Source organism: Cydia fagiglandana, chromosome 13 (genome assembly GCF_963556715.1).
Source record: "Cydia fagiglandana chromosome 13, ilCydFagi1.1, whole genome shotgun sequence".
In the NCBI taxonomy this organism is placed as follows: domain Eukaryota; kingdom Metazoa; phylum Arthropoda; class Insecta; order Lepidoptera; family Tortricidae; genus Cydia; species Cydia fagiglandana.
In genome coordinates, this window is record NC_085944.1 from 1821671 (window position 1) to 1846983 (window position 25313).

Here is a 25313-nt window from a genome sequence, read left to right on the forward strand (position 1 = left end):
CGCTATTATATAAAATCTCAATAAAAATTTCGTTAGCGCGATGTAGAAATCGCCGCGCTCGGCATAACGCCATCTGGCGTGATATTTGGTATACCTGTGAAGGTAAACAATCTTGATATATAGTGCGTCAAGCAAATCTTGTCAGTAGCAATGTAAAGCAAACTAAAATAGGGCAACACTCAAAGAGTAGTATTGCGCTAAGAAAAGCAGCAATGTACAATGTACATCGAACCAAAACTTTTTTTTCCGCTGAGCGCGCCTTGTCACGTACGTCAATTCAAATTGTCACTCGCGGATTCTCTATTGAAAATGTTTGAAATTGTTATTAATACGTATGGACGGACAATTTAAAAGCGGTGTGTGATGTTGATAAAAATGATTAACTAATTTGAAGATCTCAAAATAAAATTGTAAGTGGACTATGCCGTTAAACAAGAATGTATGAATAAAATCATTGCTTCAGCAGGTAGATGTCATACTGGATTTTCATATTTTATTAGATTTCTCAGTTGGCACTGTAGGCATTGTAGGCACCTTAGCTTTAATTAAGCACAGTCTTGTTTAATATATTGGTATTTAATGGTGACACAGCAGAAATATCTCTTGAAATAGAATCGATTCAGAATGTAAACATTGTAAACCATTTGTCAACAAACAAGATGATGGCTGTCATTCACGATCCACATTCCACAGATAAAACACAGATGACACGCGATTTTCGAATTATTCGAACACAGTGTTGCTAACCCGCGATTTTTCAAATTTGCCGCCGTTTGCTACTGACAAGATTTGCTTGACCCAGTATAACTTTTAATTGAAAAACACATTTAAAAAATAAGTTACTGCAAATACGTAACAATTATGAATTATGAATCTAATACGATCATTTATATTCTTCCGCTTTCAAAAGTAAATAGTTACTGATTTTTAAAAAGCGTTTTTCAATTAAAAGACATGTCATGATCGCTTACCTTCTTTCAAGTTCTTTCTAATGCTAAAATAAACGAACTATAATATCGCAACGCTAATGATAAGTTCTTATACTAACATTATATAGGGAAATAGGCGTGATTATATGTATATTTTACTTCCAGATCTACGCGAGCAGTCCAAAACGGAACAGCAGCCGGACTTAGGCGCGGAGCAAGTTTTGCCTTTAGACGAGCTCCAAGCTAAGCTGTTCGCGCCCAACGACTGAGCGCCTCGCTCCGCTCGCGGTTCCCACCCAGCCCTCAACCCAGGCGGCTAACAGCTACATCACGCCAGGACGCGATTTAGCAAAAATATTGCAATTTATTTTGACATAAAGAATTTATATAGATTGAGCTGTTTTTGCGTTACTTTTTTAGCCAAAAGGCAGAAAGTAGGATACAGATGTAGTGCTACTCAGTCAACCTCAGTACTTTTTGTGTCGAGACTGACTGAAATAGCAAAACACTTTAGTAAGTTTCCGTGAAAATACGATGGAAAATAAGTATACATATGTGCTACATCTGTATTTTGATGCTGATTTGTGTTTAGGTCGTCAGTTGAGGCGTGATGTACCGAAATTTTTCGGTACATGTACGTGTCCCAAAATTTCGGTACATGATGCTAAGCCCGCGAACTGTATAGTCGCGATTCGATGTCTATTAGTGAAATTATGTTAGTTTAGGCGTAGACCACTGACTAAAGTATTTCTTCTTCAACGCGGACTCTTTATATATTGCCAGACACTGCCAGCTTAGGGTGGTATTCCACCTGTCCAAATTGTCCAATTTATTTGTCCAATGCTCATTAAGCAAAATGTGAGACGCAAATACACATTAGACCAACATATTGAACAGATGAATTACCATCCTTATGTTGACTTTTATATTTTGGTTATTTGAGATGAAAGTTCATGTAGTAAGCAGTACTATTGATTCTGGACATCAGTGGCACACTATGCATAATATAACAACTTTATTGTATTAATTACGTACTATATAAATATAATAGAAAAATGCGGCACATTTTTAAACTGTAGGCGCAGAGTTGTCCGACCCATAGAAAATTTAAATTTCGCGCCTTTTTCTACTGACAAACTGGGTGTGCCAGATACCTCTTCTAACTCTTTTCTTCAGTGTATATTCATTCAATTTATGGCTTAAAGGACTCGCATCTAGGCCATAATTGTTTAAAAAAAAACATTTTTTTTGCAGTGTCAGACAAAATATTGACATTTGCTTTCTCGAAATTGTGAAATATTCGTACTATAAAATGTTGACGAAAATCTTCAGAACTATCGCTATACTAGTTTTCACTGTAGTACCATATGACGTTTATTAAAGTATAAATACGAATTATAAAATATATGAATACGCCAGCCTTTCAGCACAATACATGTCCAGTATTTATAAGGAGTTGTTGTTATACTTATACGTAAAGTCAGCAGCAGAAGCTGCTAAGCGGGCGAGGTGCTCAAAATTACCTTGACACGCTCTTATTCTCTTAACAATAATGTCGCGTCAAGATCATTTTGAACATCTCGCCCGCTTAGCAACTTCTGCTGCTAACTGTACTAGCAGTGGAATGGTACAGTTCGATTTATGAGAGTAGCACGAGATTTTGTTCTAATCTAACAATATTTTTATAAACACTCGGCTCTCTTGTGAATCGATGTGTATCTAAGGCGGTTATCACACTGGTTGCGTTGCGCACGTCGTGCCAATGTTTGAGCGAGACAGCGCTATGCGCGTATTAAAGCGACATCCCGCTTGCATATCGGAGCGACGTGCATATCGCAGCCATTGTCACGCCTAAGTCAAACAAGCACAAATTTGGTAGTTTTTTCGCCTGAATAGGCAATTTGAACCTTGTTGTAATAACTACAAGGTTGAAATTGAAATAATTACATTTGTTTGAAAGCTTGCTGGTACTCGGAAGGCTATTTGTCATAATTTCGGATTGAGATCGCTTTAGCGCTCGATGAGTTGTCTCTGTATGTTTTATTGGAATAGACAAGGATGGATATAATGAAACTGACTATGCGGTTAGCTGTAGTGAGTTTCACGGTCGAGAGAGCGGCAAGAAAATAGGTAATGTCTGTTTTCAGCTCACTTTTGTGATTGATACAGTTGTAGTGCATAGTTGTTTTCCATCGTATTTTGTCGGAAACGTTCGTATTTGTCATGCTACTTCATTCAACCTCAGTACTTTAAGTACCAAGACTGTCTGAAATAGCAAGACACGTTCGTACGTTTCCGTGAAAATACGATGGAAAATAATTATGCACTACATCTGTAGAGTACGAACGCGCTACGCACTGCCATTTACTGCGGCGTATCCGCCATTTTAGTCAAAGCGCTTTACGCTTGACCTTCGCGCTTTCATACTGTCATGCTACAAACTGTCTCTTTTTAACTCGTAACTCTGCTCTCTCGGCCCGCGGCAATGACTCGCGACAGAGGAATTTGATGTAACGGCGACTGTTAAGAGCTTAATGTTGTTATGTTCCTCATTTTAAGTGATTTTCTTATATTAAAAAATGTATACTCTATGTAAAATTAGAATATAGTTATCTTTCTTTGTTTTAGAGCTTACTTTTTAGTTTTTAGCGAATTTACTGTATGACGAGAAAATGAATTGAAAAATGTGTATATAATATTTATCTTGGTTTTATTTCTTACCTATCTATATGGGATTTCTTTAGTTTCGGTGTTATAAGGTACAGTCGCCATCAGATATATCGGAGCGGTCAAGGTGTTCACAATATCTGAACACGCACTCTAACGCCTTGATAATAGAGGCGTGTTCAGATATTTGTGAGTATCTGATGGCGACTGTAGAAACAGTGTGAAGTTTGGGTTGGAATTTTATAACAAGTAAAATAACAGGTACACATACAATTAAAATGTATTCGAGGTGAAATAATAGGTTAACTATATCTAGTAACTCCACAAACAAGGATGGAATGCGCGAAACAATAAAATTTATCATTGCAATAACAATATAAATGTACATATATTAATTAATACTATAATTTGAGTAAATCAACAATTCCAAGGCACTGCTTTCTAGTTATTCGTTCAGCGAACTATATATAAGGTACACTTTCGACATTCGATGCAGATTGTAACAAATATTTATATAAAATACTATAAACTACTAACATTTAGCGCATCACGAAGACTCAAGCTTGTATTAACCTTTTGAACGCCACCGACGGCAATTGCCGTCCATCGTTTTTTGATGACGATCTACTGAAAAACACCCCACTTTTAGGTTGGTATTATTTATCCACAACACTCAATAATTTTACCCCCGTGGCGTCAGTGGCACGGCAAATGGATGCACCGTATGGCGTTCAAAAGGTAAAAAAAAAATCCAAGTTAATCACTTAAAAAGGTAAAATACTTTTTAAATTTAAAATTATGTGATGTCCAATCATTCAGTACAAAATCTTTATACATTTAAATACGTTCGGGGCGTTTACACACAAATTATTGCTTAACTGAGCAAAATCATAGTTGAGAAATTGAGGGTATGAAAATGAGAATTAGGCCTAGATGATGGTAAAAAAACTTCAGTAATAAACTTTAAACCTTAAATAAATACAACAGTGAATCTTAACTTAGTAACTGCTCATTCGACATATGCATTGTGATATTAATCTTTTTAACTGCTGAACTAGCAGCTAGTGAACGTAAATATGAATTGACATTTCTCCTAAATATAGCTCGATACAGCTACAAACATTAATAGATATCGTAAGATCTTGCAACCGTCGAACAGCTGGTCCAGTCCTCCTTACGCCGGCGAGATGAGCGCCACCAGAGCTCGCTTGTAGTCACCGGAGGTCTCGCCCTGCTGCCGGTGACGTCACGTTAGCGGCCATGTTGAATGTGGCGGGGATGGTGCGACAGCGGACAGGTGCGCATGCGGAAGACAAGGAATATTAGTAACGTGCAAGGTTATACTGTATCTTTAGGTATTTAAACAAAATCTACCCTCAAATGGCAAAAAGTCAGATGAGGGTAGATGAAAACATTACATGATCAAATAATGCAGGTGAAAGTCAGGTGGTTCAGTGACTGATCCAGGCGGTTTTGTATTTGGTTGGTTAACCAATAAATGTTATAACTACCCGAAAATGTACAAATTGTTTGTTTACTTTTATTTCAATACGTAAAGATACAGACTAGAGAACGTCCAGTCAATTGAAATCATACGTATTTTGCACAAGAAGAAAAAATAAACAGCCATAGAGGGTGTCTTTGTTAGGCGCGGTAGTTGTGCAAAATATTACTGCAGGGTGACTGTCTCCAATAAAATGTAACGTAGATATCATTTCTATCCGATATTTCCGTCTAGATTCTATCTTATATCTGCTAGTTTTGTGAATTCCGCAACCTAAATACCTATGGGTTAGTTTGTAATTTAATCATTGAATCCACCCCAGATTAAGACGTTTTAAAACGAATTGATAAACATTGAAAATAGTTCAGATTGTTTATAGTTTAAAGTTTTTTACATAAACATAATTTTAAATAAATTCTTAAATTTAGCAGAACGCCTATTACATTTTTCTGTTGGTCTGTTTGAAATAATACAACTTGTTGTATTTAGTGACAATAAGAATATTACATTCAAGCATTATCATATACTTATGTTTCTTATAAAATAAAGTATCCTCACCTCCTAATCCAATCAGTCCAATCACCAAGTAATTGCATAGAAATGTTAAGGTTAAGACACAATTGATCATAATAACAACATAAAAGTAATACATCCAAAGCTTATGCCATTCAAATAAATTGTAAAGCCGAATAAAGGAACGAGCAATTTTGTACAACTATTAATATACAGTGTGGAAAGATAAGTCGGGCCCTGGAGGGAAACTACCTTAAATCCTTAAGCTGGCTCATTTAACTTAAAGGAGACATTCCTTTATTTTTAAAAAGAAATAAAACTGCATTCAAAGATTTTATAAAACTCGTTTGCCTCGCCCGGGACTCAAACCGACTAAAAATTCAAAAAAATAAAAACTCGCAATTTTATTCTACTAGTCGATACAGTCAATGTTAATGATAACATTTCTCCAAGAAACATTAGGTCTTACACTCGTCTGTCGTACAAAATATCCATAAAATCTAATATTTAGTACTCAAGATTTTTTTAGACTAGCCAAATTAAAGAAAAAAAGAAAAATACTTCGAATGCAGTTTTGTTTCTTTTTAAAAATAAAGGAATGTCTCCTTTAAGTAAAATGAGCCAGCTTAAGGATTTAATGTAGTTTCCCTCCAGGGCCCGACTTATCTTTCCACCCTGTATATTATAAATTTTGATATTGTTACAAGCATTACTTTCATGCTATTATTTGGTGCTAAAATTGTGCTGTGCTTTATAAACTAGTTTTTCAAGGGATTTTGTTGATACTTGTAGAATTTTATGTTTTATAATTCTTTATTTGAAATTGACGTCTAACTTCTATGAAATTCTGATGTTTAAAATAACAATTGCATAGTCTATGCTTTGATAATTGCTGCCATTCTAATTGCACTTTGTGGGCAATGCATATTGCACGGTATCCAATGAAAATGCATGTTAATATCGCAGATTATTATAAATTTGCAATACATGATTAATAAATAATTACATTTAAAACACGGTAATTAAAGGATTTTAACGAACTCTAAATGAGCTTACCGAATGAAACATTAAAATACTTGACCTGTCAAGGTCATTTTTCCTGGACATAAATATTTAGCAAATGTACAAAAACACAATTCTACAAGTATGATCAAGCAACACACCTTAATATCGCTCTCGAGCGTCTTATCATAGATGCGCTCATACTCGCGCTTGATGGCGGCCAGGTCTATCTCGGCGCGGCTCGTGATGATCCGCACGAGCGCCGCGTCATCAGTACCCGCGCCTTCCACAGCCGTGCGCAGGCGCTGCGCGAACCAGGCTGGCGCGTTCTCCACACACTCCACTGGAATAGACAAAAAATGAAAAAACACTCGGACATACCCTGATTTCGCTTTCTAAGGTCTTATCGTAGAGCCTTTCGTATTCCCTCGCGATGGTGGCCAGGTCGATTTCGGAGCGGGAGACGACGATGCGGATGAGCGTGCGGTCGTCGGTGCCGAGGCCCTGCATGGCGTCGCGGAGGCGCGTCGCGAACCAGGCGGGCGCGCTTTGGGTGCACTCCACTGGAAGCGGCGGCCAATTATGTTATTTGGGGTTGTGGAATGATTTTAAGTGGCCGAGCGTGTAGAACCTGTCATATTTATTAGGGCTCATTTAGACGTTGCGAGAATTCGCATGCAAGTTTCATTGCATTGCGGCCATTGCGGGTTTTGATCGATCGGTTGAATTGGACGTAACCAACAGTCCGCAATGTAACTAAAATCGCATGCGAGTTCGCGCGCCGTCTAAATCAACCCTTAGCATCAATAATCAAATCGTCAGTTGTATCTGACCAGAGATATATATAACTCCGTATAAGATAAATAAAGTCTAAGAAAAAAACGTGCCTCGGACGGCCAAGGAAAAGTCATTCTCAAATAGATGGCGCCATTACCTTTGGCCTATTCTCGGCTAGATGGCGTTAACGACACCGTTTGGTATTTAACAATTTTAACACATATCAGTGAAAGAACATGGGTCAGTATGGAACAATAAAAATTAAGAATCATTTATCCGTAAACATATTTTGATTATTTTATACATTTTCAATTTTATTTTAAGTTTTAATTGTGTGTCGATAGATGGCAGTAAATGTACCGTGACTACAAAATTGACAATGACAGGAGCCCTCTATACTATCTATTCTTTTTGATCTGACGCAACGTCCGTCGACGACGAAAGGGAAAAATTAAGACCTGTGTGCGTAGCCAACATGGCAATCGTTCGGTCCGTAGTGAACGATACAGTATTCTCTCTCTATCACTCTTCCATATTAGTGCGACATAGACAGTTGAGTTTTGTTCGCTACGGAGCATAAACGATTGGCATCTTGCCTACGCACCCTGTATTATGCGGGATCGAAAGCATTTTATGGTAGTAGACATACAATTTATGTATAGGACTATAAACAGGGCGCCGCAGTCTCAAAAACGATTTGTTTTTGAAATAAATAATCTTCATAAACTTATAACTATCGAGATTATACTTTTTTTTGCAATCAACCTACGCCTGGAAGACAGTTCCTCATAATAATGTAATAGCTATTCACCCATTAGTCACCTTTTGTTGGTAGTGACGTCATTCGAGGGGTCGGATTACTCCCCAATATCGTCTGTTCGCGGCCCTGACCTCGATAGTCATCCGATCGTTTCACTTTCAGTCGCTTTCAGCATCTACTTGCAACGACGAAATCTTTTAACTGGCTCAGATTAGCAAAACATTCAAAATTACAGTAATCAGAATTTACTATGAGACGCAAATCAAATTATTTTGTTTAGTGAAAATATAATAAATTATAAACTGAAATAAATGCCATATACGAAAGACGAAGTGACTATGGAATACCTAGAATTCGGGGTCAATTGAGGTCTTCCCACAACTAGCGTTGCGTCCGAGTTGTCAGTAGACAGACCGCGCTCTCACAAGTAAAGAACGCCGGAGCAAATTGACTTCAATCATTTTGTCGTTCTTTCAAAAACGTATAATGAATGGGACTTCCCATTTCTGTTCCACTGTGAAATAGAGTTCAGAGTCGTATAGCTTTTCAAGTAGTGACGATGCTATAGAACGGGACGGGTCACAAACTCACAAATGTCTCAATGAATCAGGACTGCATCATTTTACAAATATTCCGGGGCATACATAAGGCCGCATTCGTTCATTTCGCGGCCGGATGGACAAAACTTTTGTGTAGTAAAACGGAAGTGGAACAGTTTTTTAATGCAAACAGTCAATCTTAGATCATGAACGTGAGTAATGAGATGGCTTCAGTGGAAATGGGTGAGAACAGAAGACTTGAACTAGGGCATAGTAGCGTAAACACTAATCACAAATAGTTATAGAGTTAGACCGTAACAAGTCTGCAGCGATTTTTTATAGCCCACGCAGTGCAAGTGTCATTTTAAACGTCAAACTTCTATGAAATTATGACGTATAAATAACACTTCCACTGCGTGGGCTATCAAATCCGCTGCAGACTTTTATTGGTGCGACTATACTAAAATCAAAATTTCAAACACCCCTGTCGTAAAAAAGGCGGGAACTACTTCTCTGAGACTCTTGAATGCCGAATGGGATAAAGAAACAAACAATAAAGCCAATGTAAAAACAAAATAATACTGACCGATAGCGCTAAGCGCGTCCTTGAGCTCGCCCCCGATTTCAGCTTTGATGGCCTGCTCGATAGTGCGGCCCGCGATGTCCTTGTAGGCCTCGAAGATGGCGCGCAGCTGCGCGAAGCTCTCGTGGGCAAGAATCTAAAACATAGCATAATGTTATTAATTACTTATTATAAACTATGTGTTTCTAATTTTTTAATTTTTTTTCAGAGAGCCCACTGTGTCCCACTGCTGGGCAAAGGCCTCCCCCCTCTTTTTCCACTATATATTTGGCCAGCCTCTCAATTTTTTATATCTTGATAGAACATAGGGAAAATTTAAACAAGACAACTCTGACAAACATGACGCTAATGATATTGCAGGCAATTTCCCGTACCTTATTGGAGATTTCCTCATTTGTGCCCCGCTTAGCTTCTCCAGCACTTTGTTGAAGATCTATTAGACATTGCCTCAGTTCTCCAGTGTCATCCTGAGCCGATGTTGTGTCAACTCTACGCTCAGCTCCTGTCAACTCTAACGCGTACAACATAAGGTTCACATTACCTTGTTGAAGATCTCCTCGTCAGTGCCCCACTTGACTTCTCCGGCTTCAAACAGTTCTTGAGCCGACGCCTGAGCGCGGGCGAGGTCGATGCTCACCTACAGACAACTCTAACGCATACAACATAAGGTTCACATTACCTTGTTGAAGATCTCCTCGTCAGTGCCCCACTTGGCTTCTCCGGCGTCGAACAGTTCTTGAGCCGACGCCTGAGCGCGGGCGAGGTCGACGTCCACCTACAGTCAACTCTAACGCATACAACATAAGGTCCTCATCACCTTGTTGAAGATCTCCTCGTCAGTGCCCCACTTGGCTTCGCCGGCGTCGAACAGTTCTTGAGCCGACGCCTGAGCGCGGGCGAGGTCGACGTCCACCAACAGTCAACTCTAACGCATACAACATAAGGTCCACATTACCTTGTTGAAGATCTCCTCGTCAGTGCCCCACTTGGCTTCTCCGGCGTCGAACAGTTCTTGAGCCGACGCCTGAGCGCGGGCGAGGTCAACGCCCGCTTCCTCGTCGCGCGCGCCCTGGTGAGCAGACTGACTTAACGCGTAGAAGATAAGGTTCGTATTGCCTTGGCGGGCACAATGGTGTACAGGATTTTGTGATTGAGAGAAGTGACTGTCTTTAAAAAAGTATGGTCACGCTCATACATTGATTAAAGAGTAATTAACATGCCGTGATATCGGTAACACATTGTAACTAATTTTGCTTTGAAATTACGACGATATACGGCATCTATTGTGAAAAAATTGTGTCTTATAAATACGTTATTCATGACTCGCTGTAAAGCAGAAACTCACAAGTTAATACACTTGTACCAACATTAAACGTCACATATTTTAGTGCATTGAGTTACATACTATTTTATCGATAGCACCCAAGTACTAATATATTCAAACAAACAGCTCGCAATCACAAAAAAAATTACGAACACATTCTATTTGTACTTTTTTCCGTTTAATTCCAAGGCCCGCCAAGGCCACATGAGGCTGCAAAAGCGACAGAAAAGATTGATGGTGCTTGGCTTGTTTATATTATTCGTCTAACGCACCAAAATATACGTACACTGAGAGAAAAATCATCACCAGGAATTAAAAAACAGTTCTGTACTGGGGGAAAAATGAAGTTTTAGTAATATATAGGACGTTTCACTATTTCTGTAAAGTTTATTTATTTCTACAAACAGCTCAGTAATCCCAAATATAATTTCAACAAACAGATAATAGAAATTGCAAGAACTAATAGAAATTGCAAAAGTCATTTTGTTCCTATTAGTTAACTCTCCTTGTCCCCGGATTAAGTTTATTTTTGTAATTCTAAGTGTGTTTTTGTTGTACTTTTCTGTCTTTTCTCTCAGTGTAGGTGCCTGAAAATCCATTCCATACAACCATATTATGGTTCATATAATTACACATTTACACGTCCTTGCAATTATTGTACCTCATCTTAATTTATATAAAAGCGGTAACATGCACACTTTTCCAATCCCGACGTGTTGCTAGTTGTACGGAATGGACTTTGTACACTCGAGAGCAATGAAATCGAGTATTTTTTTGTGATAATTGGTCCGTTTTCATTGCTTTGAGTGTAATAAAATGTGTCAAGGGCGTGAGTACCGCGCCCTTTTCGAGAATCCCCGCAAATTAATGAAGCGAGGTGGTAGCGTGAGAACTCAACTAAATCAAAATGAAAGCATAATTATGTCACGAATGGTTACATTTTGTCATTTGCGTTTTCATTCATTTTACGCGTGATTTCGTTGTAGTATAGTAGAGGGGCTAAGTTCAAGTACGCGCCATTGCACCATTCCACTAATCCAGTGTTAACCAGTTAAACCTGGAGTTACCAGTAGAATTTGACACTGGGTTAACGGTATAACCGCTTAACCCCGGGTTAGTGACACGGTGCAGTGGCGCTTAGTAAAGTAGGTATGTTATATAACATATTATTGTTATTAAGAAGTTAAATAACATTTAGTTAGTCCTGGGGTTCACAACCTTTGTTGTTTAGTGTACCTTTGTAACAAACTTTTTTTTCATCACATTTTTGACAAAAATATTGTTAAAGTTAATAAAAACAGTAAATAGGTTTTTGTCCACTGGTACACATTTTTCCGCGTCTTTTTGCGGACAATACTAATAGTAATCTGAGTTAGTAGCAGTTATCCTCGTGCCGCCCACCATACAAAATTATAGCCAAGGAAGTTAGAATCTTATTGTATTTTCAATTAGGTTGAATTTCATTTGTTCGGAAATATTTGTAACAAATGAAATGCTACCTACTTAGTTTTTAATTAAGGTTGACATTCCATCAAAACTGAGTGTCCATCCTAATGTATATTGGGCGGCACGAGGTTATAAAAAAATATAACACAAATAATAGGCGGTAACCATGTTAAACAAAATGTATGTTTACAGTTTTTCACGTCATGTAAGCTTTTCTATTCAATCTTTCAGACTGTCATGATCACCGATTACCTAACCTGACTGTGACTAAATAACTAATTAGTAAATTAGTTTCGTGCATTAGTATTGTACTACCACTATCAATACTGTAAAATAACGACTGAGGGCTTGGTCACATTAAAATCGACACCAATTACCTCGCCCATTTTAAGTAATTAAGTTTAATGTCAGTCTGACTTTTAGACAAGTCATACAAACAAACTACACACACTAAAAGAAATGTCCTTTCTGTGTCCGAAAGATTTTTCTAAGTACAGGCAAAAAAAATCAAAAACGTTCTTTACCAATAATACTGACATACCTGTATCAAAATCGGTATTCATATCAACAGAAAAGACAAATTTTAGTATGAACTAGGATACAAAGGCACAAAACAAAATGGCGATATCTAGAACAATGTTAGTGTGCAAAGAAAACAACGGCACATAAGCACTGTTACTACTATCGGTTAATTGTTACAATGGTTATTGACATTAACATGCGTTGCCGGTTATGTGGGTGATTGAATACATGTGATAGCTATAAATACTGCTATAGACCGACCTGAGTGCTCGCCTGAGGGCCTACCGCGAACCACGTTCGACGTTTTGCCTCTCTGTCGCACTTATAAATTCGTGCGTAGGTGTGACAGGGAGGCAACACCTCGAATGTGGTTCGCGGTAGACCCTCTGCTCGGTACGGGGGGCATGCGTACGGCGCCCGCACCTCCCCCGCCGCCCTTAGTCGTCCCGCCCCGTCGCCCCCGCACCGCGCAGGCGAGGACTCATTTAAGCGGTCGGTCTATAATGTATCATCTTCTCTACTTATACTGATGACAATTATATTTTATATAATTTAATACGTAACGCAGCAGAAAAAAGTTTGCTCCCATACAAAAATCAGGAACACAATTTTTGTATGGAAGCAACTTTTTTTTCTGCTGCCTTACCATACAAAATGGTCAAGTTTTTAATTTCAATGTGTTAATAAATCCTTATGGATCTAATAATGCCCCTATTAACAAAAAGGTACAAAAATCAAAATGGTTTTAGAAAAATCGATTTTACTTTGCTAGGGGAGTCTAGGGACTCGAAATCAGTGTTCTAAAAGTTGATTCACCTCTGTTCCTCTCAGTTTTTGGCTCTTTGTTATAAGACTCCAATAAGCAAGAGCGACAGAGAGGCAGATAGTGAAATTTCGATTTCGTGCTTCAATCTGGGACCACGCATATATGGTGGATGGATAGAACTTAAGGTTCCGTCACACACGCGCGTTATGCGGGCGGGGCATGAGCGTTTTATATGTAAAAGCGGCGCGCCCCGCTCACGCGCCGCCCGCAAAACGCGCCTGTGTGAGCCTTTAATTGTTTGTCGTCATAAGTGGTTTTATTGGTTTATATAAAAGCATGTACATACGGTCACGATGAGTGTGAGCAATCGGCGGAAGTCTCCTGACGTCTCGGAGCACATATGCTCGGCCAACGGACGGTTGTACACTGGAAAAAAAACTTATGTTAGCTGTTGTTCCTATCCTATATTTCAGTGGAGAAGCGGCCATAGAAAATAAAGGCCGTTTTATTTTATCTCTAGATTAGTTATGAAACTTATGAATAACATTTATATATCTGTTACTATTCCCGGCTACAATACTGAACCGATTAACAACCGATTGGCAGTACAGTCGAGCGTATTTCTTACCGCAGCCGCACCGCAGGTTCAACGCCAAAGACTGATTAATCGGTCACAGACCACTGAGCAACATAGACCTACGTGCATATGCATAAAGTTCAATTTCAGTTTTGACACTTCGGTGACGTGGTGTCCGCGTGACAGCTTTTGTGTTTGACACGGCGTCAAAAAGGTTAATAGGCTCTTTAATTTTTGCAATCTACAGACCCAGAACAAATAACCCAGTTTGATCCTACGTGAGAGGAGTCGCGGTCACAGCTAGAGTTATAAAGGTTGAACACGCCAAAACTGGGGCACACAAAATGTAGTACAAAATTATAATAAAAGTGAAAAAGTATATTATGTTTTACACATTTAATAGCATATTTAACGCTGTTTAAAATAACATTCCATATTTTAGATTTGGTCTACACAGTAAGCCATTTTTCTAACTTTCCTACGTACACGGCTCATAAGACTTTGCACCATGTTAATAGAACACTGTCTTGACGCCCATGTCCACATCTTTTGTAGTTCAGGGACCGATTTTACTCCGCCGCCTTTCTTTTTTAAAATTCCCTTCATAATACTCCAGTACTCTTCAACGGGCCGCAGTTCCGGACTATTTGGGGGGTTGCACACTTTTGGTACCACCACGATCCCATTTGCAGCATACCATTCCATCACTGGTTTTGAGTAGTGGCAACTGGCTAAATCTGGCCAAAACAAAGGTGGTGAGTCATGCTTTCTTATGAAAGGTAGCAAACGTTTCTGCAAACACTCTTTTCTATAAATATCGCCGTTTATTGTCCCGGTAGTAATAAACGGCCGACTTCTTTTCCCACAGCTACATATTGCTTGCCAAAGCAGGTACTTTTTTGGAAATTTCGAACGTTTTTTTAATTTACACTCTTCAGGGGCGTCTACTCTACTTAGGCTGGTATAGAACTCTTGCCCAGGAATTTGTTTAAAGTCACCTTTTATGTATGTTTCGTCGTCCATGACGACGCATGCAAATTTGGTTATGAAATTCTCATAAAGTTTTCGAGACCGTTTCTTCGCGGATGAGTTCTGTTTCGAGTCTCGATCTGGTGCTGCCTGGGCCTTATAACTCCTTAGGCCAGCCCTACGTTTCACTTTTTGAACATAGGACTGAGACATTTTAACTTTTTTAGCAACATCGCGAGACGAAATCTTAGGATTTGAGGCAAACATGTTCACCACCTTCTCGTCCTTTTTTTTATTCTTGACACCCTGCAAGCCTCCACTTCCTGGCTTCCGATCTATTGTTAGGTGCGCACGGAACTTTTTTAATACGCGACAAACCGTAGATTGAGGACATTTCAGTCGTTTCGCGATATCTCTGTAGCTCAGTAATGAATTTTCTACGTATTCGTGCAAAATTCGCTCGCGTTGTTGATGTTGTTTGCTCGACATTTTGACAACGAATAAACATAATTTAAAAAAACTTGATAACATTATAGGCCAGTGTCTTGTGACCAAGTAGGTGCCATAAAAGTTTGTATATCTCTATTATTTGCATAGCAATAGTCGATTGTACATGCCCCAGTTTTGGCGTGTTCAACCTTTAAATACGAAAGTAAAAGTAACCACGTAGAAAGGAGACAGACAGACACGGTTACTTTCGATTAGGCTTCTGAACCGCTTTAGATGACACGGCGGAATATTTAGTGCATGAAATAATACTAAATGAAAACATAGGCTACAGTCACGCTATACAGACAGACTACGTTATGATTGTCATAGTAACTATGCTGAATAATAATGTTCAATTTAGCTAACAGTGAAAGCCAAGCGAATAAATTGTCATATTATTGCTCGGCAACACGAAACAGCCTACCTTTAGGCTTTGCCATGTAAATTAATAATAGGAGGAGTTTTTTTAGCTAATTTGGATATAGGCCTTCGATCGATAATAATTAAGGTTTTGCTCTACATTTAGAATAGAGGTATCCAAACTGCCGAAGGCGAAGATTATCGTAGCTTGATCGTAGCCCTCGGGGTAAAGTGTTTGGAGACATCTGGTTTAGAACATACTGATCCCTTCTCGTCTCGCTTTTCCTCGTCACGTCTCGCGCTTCTCCGATTGGATCGGAGCGGTGCCAAGACTCTCGGCGAGACGCTCTCGACGAGTATGTACAGTCGACATTATAATCAGGTCTTAAGTGGCGATCAGATGCCTAAAAACGATGCTAAAAAACGCACATACTTATTCTAGAAAAGCCTCATTTTAGAAATCCATTAGGAGGCGACCTATCATCACTAGACATAATTTAGGTAAAATAATGATGTATATAGCTAATACTCACGTCTCTCATAAGCGTCGACGATCTCAGCGATCTCCTTCTTAGTCCTAGTACACAGGATCTCCACCAGGGTGTTCTCGTCGGTGCCCACGCCCTCCATACAGTTGTGCAGCTCCTTGCAGAGGTATTCTGCTGGCGGACGCATCAGGGCGACGATCACGTCTTCGAAGTTACCGCCTAGCTCGGACTTTAGGTCTTCGATGATGTCCTGTCGAGGTTTGCATGTTGTTATAACAATATGTACAATAAGTCTCAGAAGTCTGTGTAAAGTAAACTGATTAAAAGATGACCTAAAAGACAAACGAATGAGAAAAAGTTCATACGTAGAGTGTAGAGACGAAAGATTGTCTGATAGATTCTGCAGTTAATAGACGTACCTATGAAAATAGTCGTGCCTAACCACATAAAGAGGTAATAAAATAAACTTTTATATTTATATCCAGTAAGGTTTACGTATGGTGTTATTTCGCTACCTAATACTAACTGCCTACTGCCACACTACTGCAGTGCACTATCGATTTTCGATTTGTTACAACAACATTGCATTTTGTATAGATTTTGATACCGTCCATTGTTTTTGCGTGTAGGTACAGAGCTATAAATTAGCTCTATGTATGTTTTTCGGCCAACGACCAACAACCTTCGAGCCATCGAGGTTTTTTAGCATCACATCTACAATTTGTTTAGAACCGTCGAGTCATCAAGGCACTCCCTCGGTACCCCACATAATGGAGCCCTATTTAGTCCTATTACCATCGCCGTAAGAATCATAGTCAAGGTCGCAGCCGGATTCCCTTTGTGTGAATCATAATTACTACTCAGCATTACATTGGATGACATAACTACGTAGAAATGTGGCCTAGTTCGTTTTTTACCCAACTTGCCTAAGCGTGTGTGGCCAGAGTTCATTGATGGTCTAGGCTAGGTCTAATAGGCGGTCTAAACAAAACAGCATTTCCTTATTTGTATCGTAGAGATTTATAGATGTTCCAGTATAACTAAATATGTCAAACCTCTAAGGTACATTTTAGGTATACACAGGAAGAATAACTAGGTATGTGTCGTATTGTACAGTCATCTGCAGAGAAAAGGTACCCCCCCTGAATAGAAGTTTGTATGCAAAAGTGCTAAGCGAATAGTATTGCTGACTGTACCTATTTACAATTACGATTATGTGGTTAAGAGTAAAGAAACGAGTTCACAATCAGCAAAATTTTTTGGAATATACTTTATTCATGGTTCACACGTTCACACTGATGCCTTTAATGACTCATGGTCATTATGAGGTAGAACAGGTGAGTGACAACGATCAGATACATAGATATAAGAATATATACAGATGCCTTCCAAGCGAGCTGTCAGTGGGACCACTTTTTGTTTAGTGTACGATTAACAAAGCGACCCACTTTGCTGTAGCCATGTCGATAAAGTCATATCGATAAACTACCGACATTTCTTGCAATTTTAATTTTACTTCAAAGGTTTAACTATACCTAAAATGAACAAAAACGCTTTCATTCTTTATTGTGGTTATCAGATCACAATTTTATAGTCACGCCCCAGGAGAGAACCAAGGGAAAGTTCAGTGGCCTATTTTATAAAGCTACAAGTTACAATTTACAGGCGGAAGTCTCGTTCTAACACATAGGGTTAGAAAGAGACTTCCGCTTGTAAATTGTAACTTGTAGCTTTATAAAATGGGCCACAGATATTTAATTAAAATACATAAATACCTACTAAAATAGGTGGTCCGCAATAATTGAAATATTTTATTACATCATAATATATTCATTATCCATTAGCATTTCAATTACTTATGCTTATGTTTAACGAAGATATTGAAGCTTCAATTAATCGCTAAATATTTCGTTCCGCTGTGTAGCGTTTATCGATATATAACATGATTAAAATCGACTTTTCACATCCATAAAAGAGCACACATATACGTTTTTACGCACACATGCACAACCTGGGTCGCCTAAAAAGGGGCCCCTTGGATTTGAAGTCCATCTTGTCAACAGTATGGTTGTCCTTTTTTGACAAACGGCATTTTTTAAAGAGCAAGGAGAGAGAAATGATACTAGTTGCTGCGCCGTGAAAGAGAACAGACAGAGTAGGGGGCTTGATCAGATAAGAATAATAGGTATTTACCTGCCAATTACAATTAGCTCTGATCGTGTTGAACAAAACTAACAAAGAACTACGGTAAAAGAAATGATGAGTAAACATAATACGAGTACCTATAGGAATATATTTTAGTAAGTTAATTCACGTTTCTCTTTTCTTTGGGTAGATTTGGACCCTTTTTAACTTGTCTTTGAACCTTTTAAAGCAACTTATTAGATTATTAGAATATTTTTGTATGATTAATAATGTCATACCTTCTTTTTGAGATACCTAAGTATCTGTATGATACAATTGATACATTGGCTGACCAAGATAACTAAATCAGTCATTGTCATTAAATTTGGATTTTTATGCTTCAATATCTGTTTATGTTAAAACTTCCTCTGAACTGAATACACTTTATACCAAAGCTGTTGTAACTTAAGATGAAGATTAAGGGCCAGTTGCACCTCATAATAATAATAACAACAATGCAGAAAGCGGTAATTTTGGACATGGCGCGTATAGTACGTCGATTCCTCACTCTGCGGCCCTGACCACCGGCAGGTTAGGTTTTTTATAATGTGTTTATATGTATTTTTTATTGTTTTTTATGTGCTTTTGTATTTTACTTTTATACCTATTCATGTTATAAACAACCTAACTTAAGATGAAAAATAACATTTTTATGATGACAGAGAGAACTGGTGGAGAGAGGTGTCAGTAAATGTTTAAGTAAATTCCTTACCCTTCCATACTCATGGGTGAATGCCTGGGCGATAGCTTGCCGCTGGGCATTAGAGCGGGAGCACAGGATGTCGATGATGGTCTGCTCATCGGTGCCAAAGCCCTTCATGGCTCCGCGGAGGGTGGCTGCATCTTCTGCAGCGTTGAAGTTGGCTACGCCTACCACGGTTGGTTCACGCTAGCGGTTTGGTAAAGATGGAAGATCTATTAGTATTAGTACCATGTTATATTTTTATCACTATTTAATTGTAGTATATAGGTCTAAGACTAGGTATGATAGGCAGCTGTTTTCAGATTAAAGAAAAATATAGGTACAATGTATAGGAAAGAAGAGATTAAATGGGTACCCATTTGATATAAGTTTCTGAGCATTGTCAATAATAATATTATTTTATATGAAGCATTCAAGTGATTTTTAGACTGCCAATGAGAGTTTCTATTTAATTAATTTCTCAGAATTGACTGTTCAATCTATTTGAGTATAGTTCAACGACTCATTTCTAAGGGAATGAAATGGTGGATACTACATGTATGTAAGGTGGACATATTCATTTTACTACCGATAAAGGCCAAGGGAAGGTTCTGTATCTGTAGGGCATCCATGAATAAATTAAAACGACGGCTGGTAGGGTTGTGCATTGGAATGCGTAAAAGTAAAGTCGGAAGTTAGCCACGATCCACCGTCCAAAAAAGCCGGTTTATCGTCCCTTTTGGTTCTTGTTTTATTCATTAACTTTAACTAGCGTAGTTACGCCTAAAATAGTTTCATCGCAGGCATTAATAATTTAAAGATAATTGATTACATTTATGGCAGGTTGTTTACAAATAATTACAACTTTGTATGGAGAATCAAGGACTTCCCGCCCTTATTTGCTCTGACGTCACCGGGAACCGCCCTACAGCTACCCTTCAGGCAATTTAATGCAAATACTTACCTGATGAGACATTCTGGCGTCAGGCGGAAGAAGTGAAGTCACTGACTATTAGAGCAAGAAGTATCTCGCTATTTGTGTTAGTGGGACACAACACTTGTGACACGTCTGGCTGTTATTACTGAACAAACACTGTATTTTGAACAACAACACGGTAATATAGCACTTCTATGTAGTAAACTAACGTAAATACTTCGATTGGAAATTACCAAGCACCGGACACGTACACAAACTTTGACGACCAATTTCAAACTGATTGAAATGAATGAATGAAGAATGAAATAGAACAAAACGAAACGTCAAACAGTGAACGGAACGAATGAAGGAAAAGACAAGTGTCTGATGGTGATGCATCATTCGTGCAAAATAAGGCGGGAATTTCCTTTAGTTTGCGAAACTTTTAAATCTTTTAATATTGTTTCTCATACCTTACCATACGATACGAATAATGAAAGGGTAAGTTTGAAAATTAAATGTCATTATTGATTTGTAAAACAGGTACTTTATTTCATTAAATCAAAAACATACTTTATTTGTAAAATATACATTTACGATCTTTTAAAACTAAATTCTAGTTTATATTCAATAAAATGTTTAAACGACGATAATCATAGTCTAAAAATAGTATCCGTATACCTAATGTAAACTAAAATATTTATACTAATAAATTCCATAAGTTAACATAAATTTGTAAATGTGGCGTTCCATGCCTAAAGGATCCTTATGCTCCTTGTCCTTAATGACCCTGGATGGAATGGAATGGAAAGCCACAAATACATTTTTGTCAACTGAAAGTTGTATAATTAAAGATACTTACTATACTTGGTCAAGCAGATCTTGTCAGTAGAAAAAGGCGGCAAATTTGAAAAATGTAGGCGCGATGGGATATCGTCCCATAGAAAATTTGAATTTCGCGCCTTTTTTTACTGACAAGTTTTGCTTGACCAGCTATAGTAAGTAAGTATGTAGTATATTACAACCTATGCTTAAATATGATTGGACTTAAGGTGAAATCACATCGCATGCGTAATGCAGCACGCATATAGGTACATATAATAGGTATAATATATATAGGTGTATATAATATATAGAGCCATGCAGTACTACGCATACGGTGTGTTCTGGCCTATAATAAACTCGTCACACGTTCACAGTTCACACCTTTAACATCCACGGTTATTACGCTATATTGCTATACTTATCGTAGGTCTGTGTAATCTAGGGTTCTAGATCATTATTTATTTCTTTTTTCAACCAATTGTTTGGCACATTGCACATTTAGCGTGGTGAGAGATAAAGATATTCATTTTGACTTGCAAGTTGTTTAATATGCTGCTGTGCTATGTGAAGGGGATGCTATGGGGTCATCCATTAATTACGTCACACACACATCCGTTAGGTTTTTTGATCCCTCCCCCCCCCCTTGTCACATTTGGTCACATTTGGCAAACCCCTCCCCCCTAGTGTGACGTCACATTTTTTCTACGAAATCGCCAAATCGAATTAAGTAAGTACCTAAGTATTATTAATATTTTATCAAAATATTTTTGACGATATAAATATTAGTAATTTTATAACCCAAAACTGCTTAGGAAAGAAAATTAAAAGAATAAAAACGATTATCGTTTTAAAAACTTGTTATTTAAATGTACCTACAGCGAATAAAATAATTAAAAAAAAAAATTCGGTTACTGATGAAGTTAAAGTGACGTCACAAAGTTTGTGTCTCCCCCCTCCCCCATGTCACAATATGCCACATTTTCTTGACCCCCTCCCTCCCCCTAAACGTGTGACGTAATTAATGGATGACCCCTATTGATGAACCATCATTTAAGCAAGTTCCACACGATTTCCATTGTAATTCTTCAGAAGGTAAAGCAGGTTATACATACTTTAGGTATGCTACAGATCTATTTTCAAGAGCTAAAGTTGAACGTGTCTAATATATAGGTATATGGAATAGCCCCTACAATCTCGCACCAACTCGGTGATTCAGTAGGCCTATCGCGAACCACGTTCGACGTGTTGCCTCCCTGTCACACTAGCGTACGAATTTACAAGTGCGACAGAGAGGCAGCACGTCGGACGTGGTTCACGGTAGGGCTCTCAGACACTATTTGCCGCGATGAAAGGAGCGACGCGTCCTTATTGCCCTTCGTTCGTCGCTTGCTACGGTTAATCACAGAATTATAGTCTGTCAAGCCATTTCTGTCAGTAGAAAAATGGGGCAAATTTAATAACGTAGGCGCGAAGGGTTATCGTACTTAACGTCCCATAGAAATTAGTATTTCGCGCCTTTTTCTACTGACAAACTTGTTTGACCGGCTACACCTAGTGTATTAATCACAGGAACACCGCGACAATATTTCGCGCGCGAGATAAACTCGAGTCCATCCGTCTAAGCTAATTTTTCACCGATTTAAATAGAACAAAGTGACGGAGTGTCATTATTAGGTAATGTCACATTTTCATAGAAATTGGACATTAATAATGACATGGCCACAGTTTGTCATTGCAAATGCCATCCAAAGTTAGCTTAGTCAGACTTATTTTAACTCTATTAATTACAGAGGGACGGGCAGTCTATCTCAGTCTCGCGGGAGACATTATCGCGGCGCTCCTGTGCTAAGCCTCCTGGTATTATACTTCATCTACTTTCATGAACACTATAGGTACTTAGGGCCGGTTGCACCAACCACAGTTGACGGACTGACTAACGTCACTCAGCAGTAAACTATGAAACTTCCCACACAATAAAATTTAGCGAACTCTTCAACGGTGACAGACGACTTGGTGCAACCGACCCTTATTCTACGCCCTAGAACAGCGGTCGGCAACCTTTTTGCAGCCAAGGGCCAAATAGTAGTTACCGAAGTTGAAGCGGGCCGCACTTTGTTAATATTTATGACTTTATCAGATATTGTCGTTTGTCAATATTACATACAACATGGCCGCAAGTGAGAAGTTCGCGGGCCGCATGGTTGCCGACCGCTGCCCTAGAATAAGACCCTAATAGAATCTAGGGTCTTATCAGTTGACGATGCCGGTGTCCTCCCACACGACGAGACGGTAGCCGGGCTGCACGCTGTCCACGTAGAACCCGTTCATGTACGGGCTTGGGAATAGTGCGCTCAGCTGTGAAAATATTCATTGCTTTGTTATTTATACATTCGTATATAAGTACTTGCATAGAAGCCCAATGGGGTTGGTCGGTTGAAGTAGCAGATGGTGCCAGCATAGCTTTTTTTATTCGTCCTTCTGGACAGGCTAAGACCATAGACCATACTGCCTCGTTTTCGGTAAGATTACATTTCATAAGTAGTTTTAGTAATAAGCTTGCCCTGTCAATCCCTAGAATTGTGTTTTTATAACCTTTTGAACGCCAAACGGTGCATCCATTTGCCGTGCCACTGACGCCACGGAGGTAAAATTTAGTTTTGTCAATAAATAATGCCAACCTAAAAGTAGGGTTTTTCAGTAGATTTTCATCAAAAAACAATCGACGTTAAATGCCGTCTTTGGCGTCATTGTCACGATTTTGCGTTGACGTCAATTGCCGTCTGTGGCGTTCAAAAGGTTTTCCAAATCCAAATCTCATAGAAAAAGGGGCAAGCTGGCGCCATCTATGCAAACCTTTGACAGTTGCCAACACCATTTCTTGGTTATTCCAGAGACATTTCGAGTAACGAAAGAGACATTCAAAACTGTTAGTCAAAATGTAGATTCGCCTACACACAAGCCTCTAGTCTAAGATCTACTATCAAGTTGGCCAGCATTTTAAATGAGAAGAAAAAAAGTGTAGCAATTATTTTATTATCATTCGGTGTAGTGAAATGTAATGCAATGATTTCAGAGCAAAGTATGAATGATAATTTACCTAGTAATTTTGTCCCTTGGCCAAATACCGTATTACAAAGTAAGAGCAAAATACGGTTGTAGTGCATAATTGTCTACCATCGTATTTTCTCGGAAACGTTCGTATTTGTCATGCTACTTCAGACAATCTCAGTTCTTTTTGTACTGAGACCGACTGAAATAGCATGAGACGTTCGTACATTTCCGTGAAAGTACGATGATATAGGATTATGCACTACAACTCTAAATGTAGGATAAACGTACTAACTACAGGCATAAATGTTATAATTGCAAATATAACATCCTATACTTAAAAAAATATTTCTCACACCATTTAATAGGTAGTAATAAAAACTATTCCTTACTAAGAAAGGAATGAAAATGAAATAAAATATTCCGACATATCACAGACATTTATTTCAAATTACCATTTCAGCATATCATTCACGCCAAGTCTTAAAATAGGTAATTAGTTACAGTATTTTTCAAACTGGAAAGGTACGGATGATAGATGTCACCTCCATACAATTTATAACCTAAAAATGCCAAATGTCGCAAAATTGTATTTAATTGACATCCATCATCGTACCCTTCAATATAGTAAGTTTAGTCGGCAGGAGATTAGCTCTAAACAATGTAATAATTGTAGCATTTCTCAAAAACATTATTGTAATGACATTATGACTCATGGAAAAGGCACTTAAAAAAATAATCATGAAAATAATGAAATATCTACTTTTGCCTGCCTATTTATTTATTTAACATTCAGTAGTCAGACTCAATTCCATAAAATACCTACATATAGAAACATTATACAAGTACAATTTTTACATCGTCCTTACAATAAATTAAAGTCGAATATTATACAGACTAAACAATTAATCACAACTACATACATATCTACTTTCATATGTACTTTGTTATAATATTCACTTTAATAGGTCAAAAAAAGCAAAATGAAATGCAGCTTAAAAACTAAATTATATTACCTATATATTTTACAAGGGTTATGCCCGAAACGATTTTTTTTTATAATAGTAAAATTTATATTATAAATCTATTTACTTTGGGACCATTAAGTAATCCAGTCTCAAAATTTAATTCCTAAAAAACAGTAACTAAATCTAACGAATGCTGCCTCTTCTTGCGATAGGTGCAACTAAAATCCATTAAAAAATCCTAAATTATATTCCGTTTACCAACATAAGCACAGAATGGAAATTACAAATACATATCCCTTTAGAGTAAACCCTGTTTATTTCCTTAGATTGAAACAAAATCCTCATTACGTTCGAAATATACATATTTAGATCTGAACATTAAAATCAGATCAGGTAAGTATCATGGCACCAATTTAAACTTTCACGATTTTTAGTCATTGTTATTTACAAAAACGGGACTTAATCGCGTAAAATT

General features: G+C 38.1%; 3 protein-coding genes across 8 annotated transcripts in view; 1 reads left to right on the top strand and 2 right to left on the bottom strand.

The window, feature by feature from the left end:
• Positions 1 to 3629, top strand: part of LOC134669973 (amyloid protein-binding protein 2) — a 74503-nt gene extending 70874 nt beyond the window's left edge. The window contains exon 13 of the mRNA XM_063527619.1: positions 1095 to 3629. Coding sequence (XP_063383689.1) covers positions 1095 to 1198 — 104 coding nt within the window. The 3' untranslated portion in view covers positions 1199 to 3629. The remainder of the gene's footprint in view (positions 1 to 1094) is intronic.
• Positions 3630 to 3858: 229 nt separating this feature from the next.
• On the bottom strand, positions 3859 to 20281 carry LOC134669961 (annexin B10). Of its 6 annotated transcripts, none has more exons than XM_063527606.1 (8): positions 20046 to 20281; positions 19112 to 19288; positions 16261 to 16465; positions 13679 to 13758; positions 10230 to 10343; positions 9278 to 9410; positions 6777 to 6958; positions 3859 to 4827 (listed from the first exon to the last, which is right to left on the bottom strand). In XM_063527606.1, exons 1-8 carry the CDS (start codon positions 20055 to 20057, stop codon positions 4771 to 4773), a joined length of 960 nt encoding a protein of 319 aa, XP_063383676.1. In that variant the 5' UTR covers positions 20058 to 20281; the 3' UTR covers positions 3859 to 4770. The 6 variants fall into 6 exon arrangements, with proteins under 6 accessions (XP_063383676.1, XP_063383674.1, XP_063383675.1 ...); XM_063527604.1 differs by having other exon boundaries at positions 3859 to 4830; XM_063527605.1 differs by lacking the exon at positions 6777 to 6958 and adding an exon at positions 6997 to 7178.
• Positions 20282 to 23060: 2779 nt separating this feature from the next.
• The window catches only part of LOC134669953 (SPRY domain-containing SOCS box protein 3-like), a 29717-nt gene continuing 27464 nt past the window's right edge, over positions 23061 to 25313 (bottom strand). Inside the window, exon 6 of the mRNA XM_063527585.1 lies at positions 23061 to 23177. Coding sequence (XP_063383655.1) covers positions 23073 to 23177 — 105 coding nt within the window. The 3' untranslated portion in view covers positions 23061 to 23072. The remainder of the gene's footprint in view (positions 23178 to 25313) is intronic.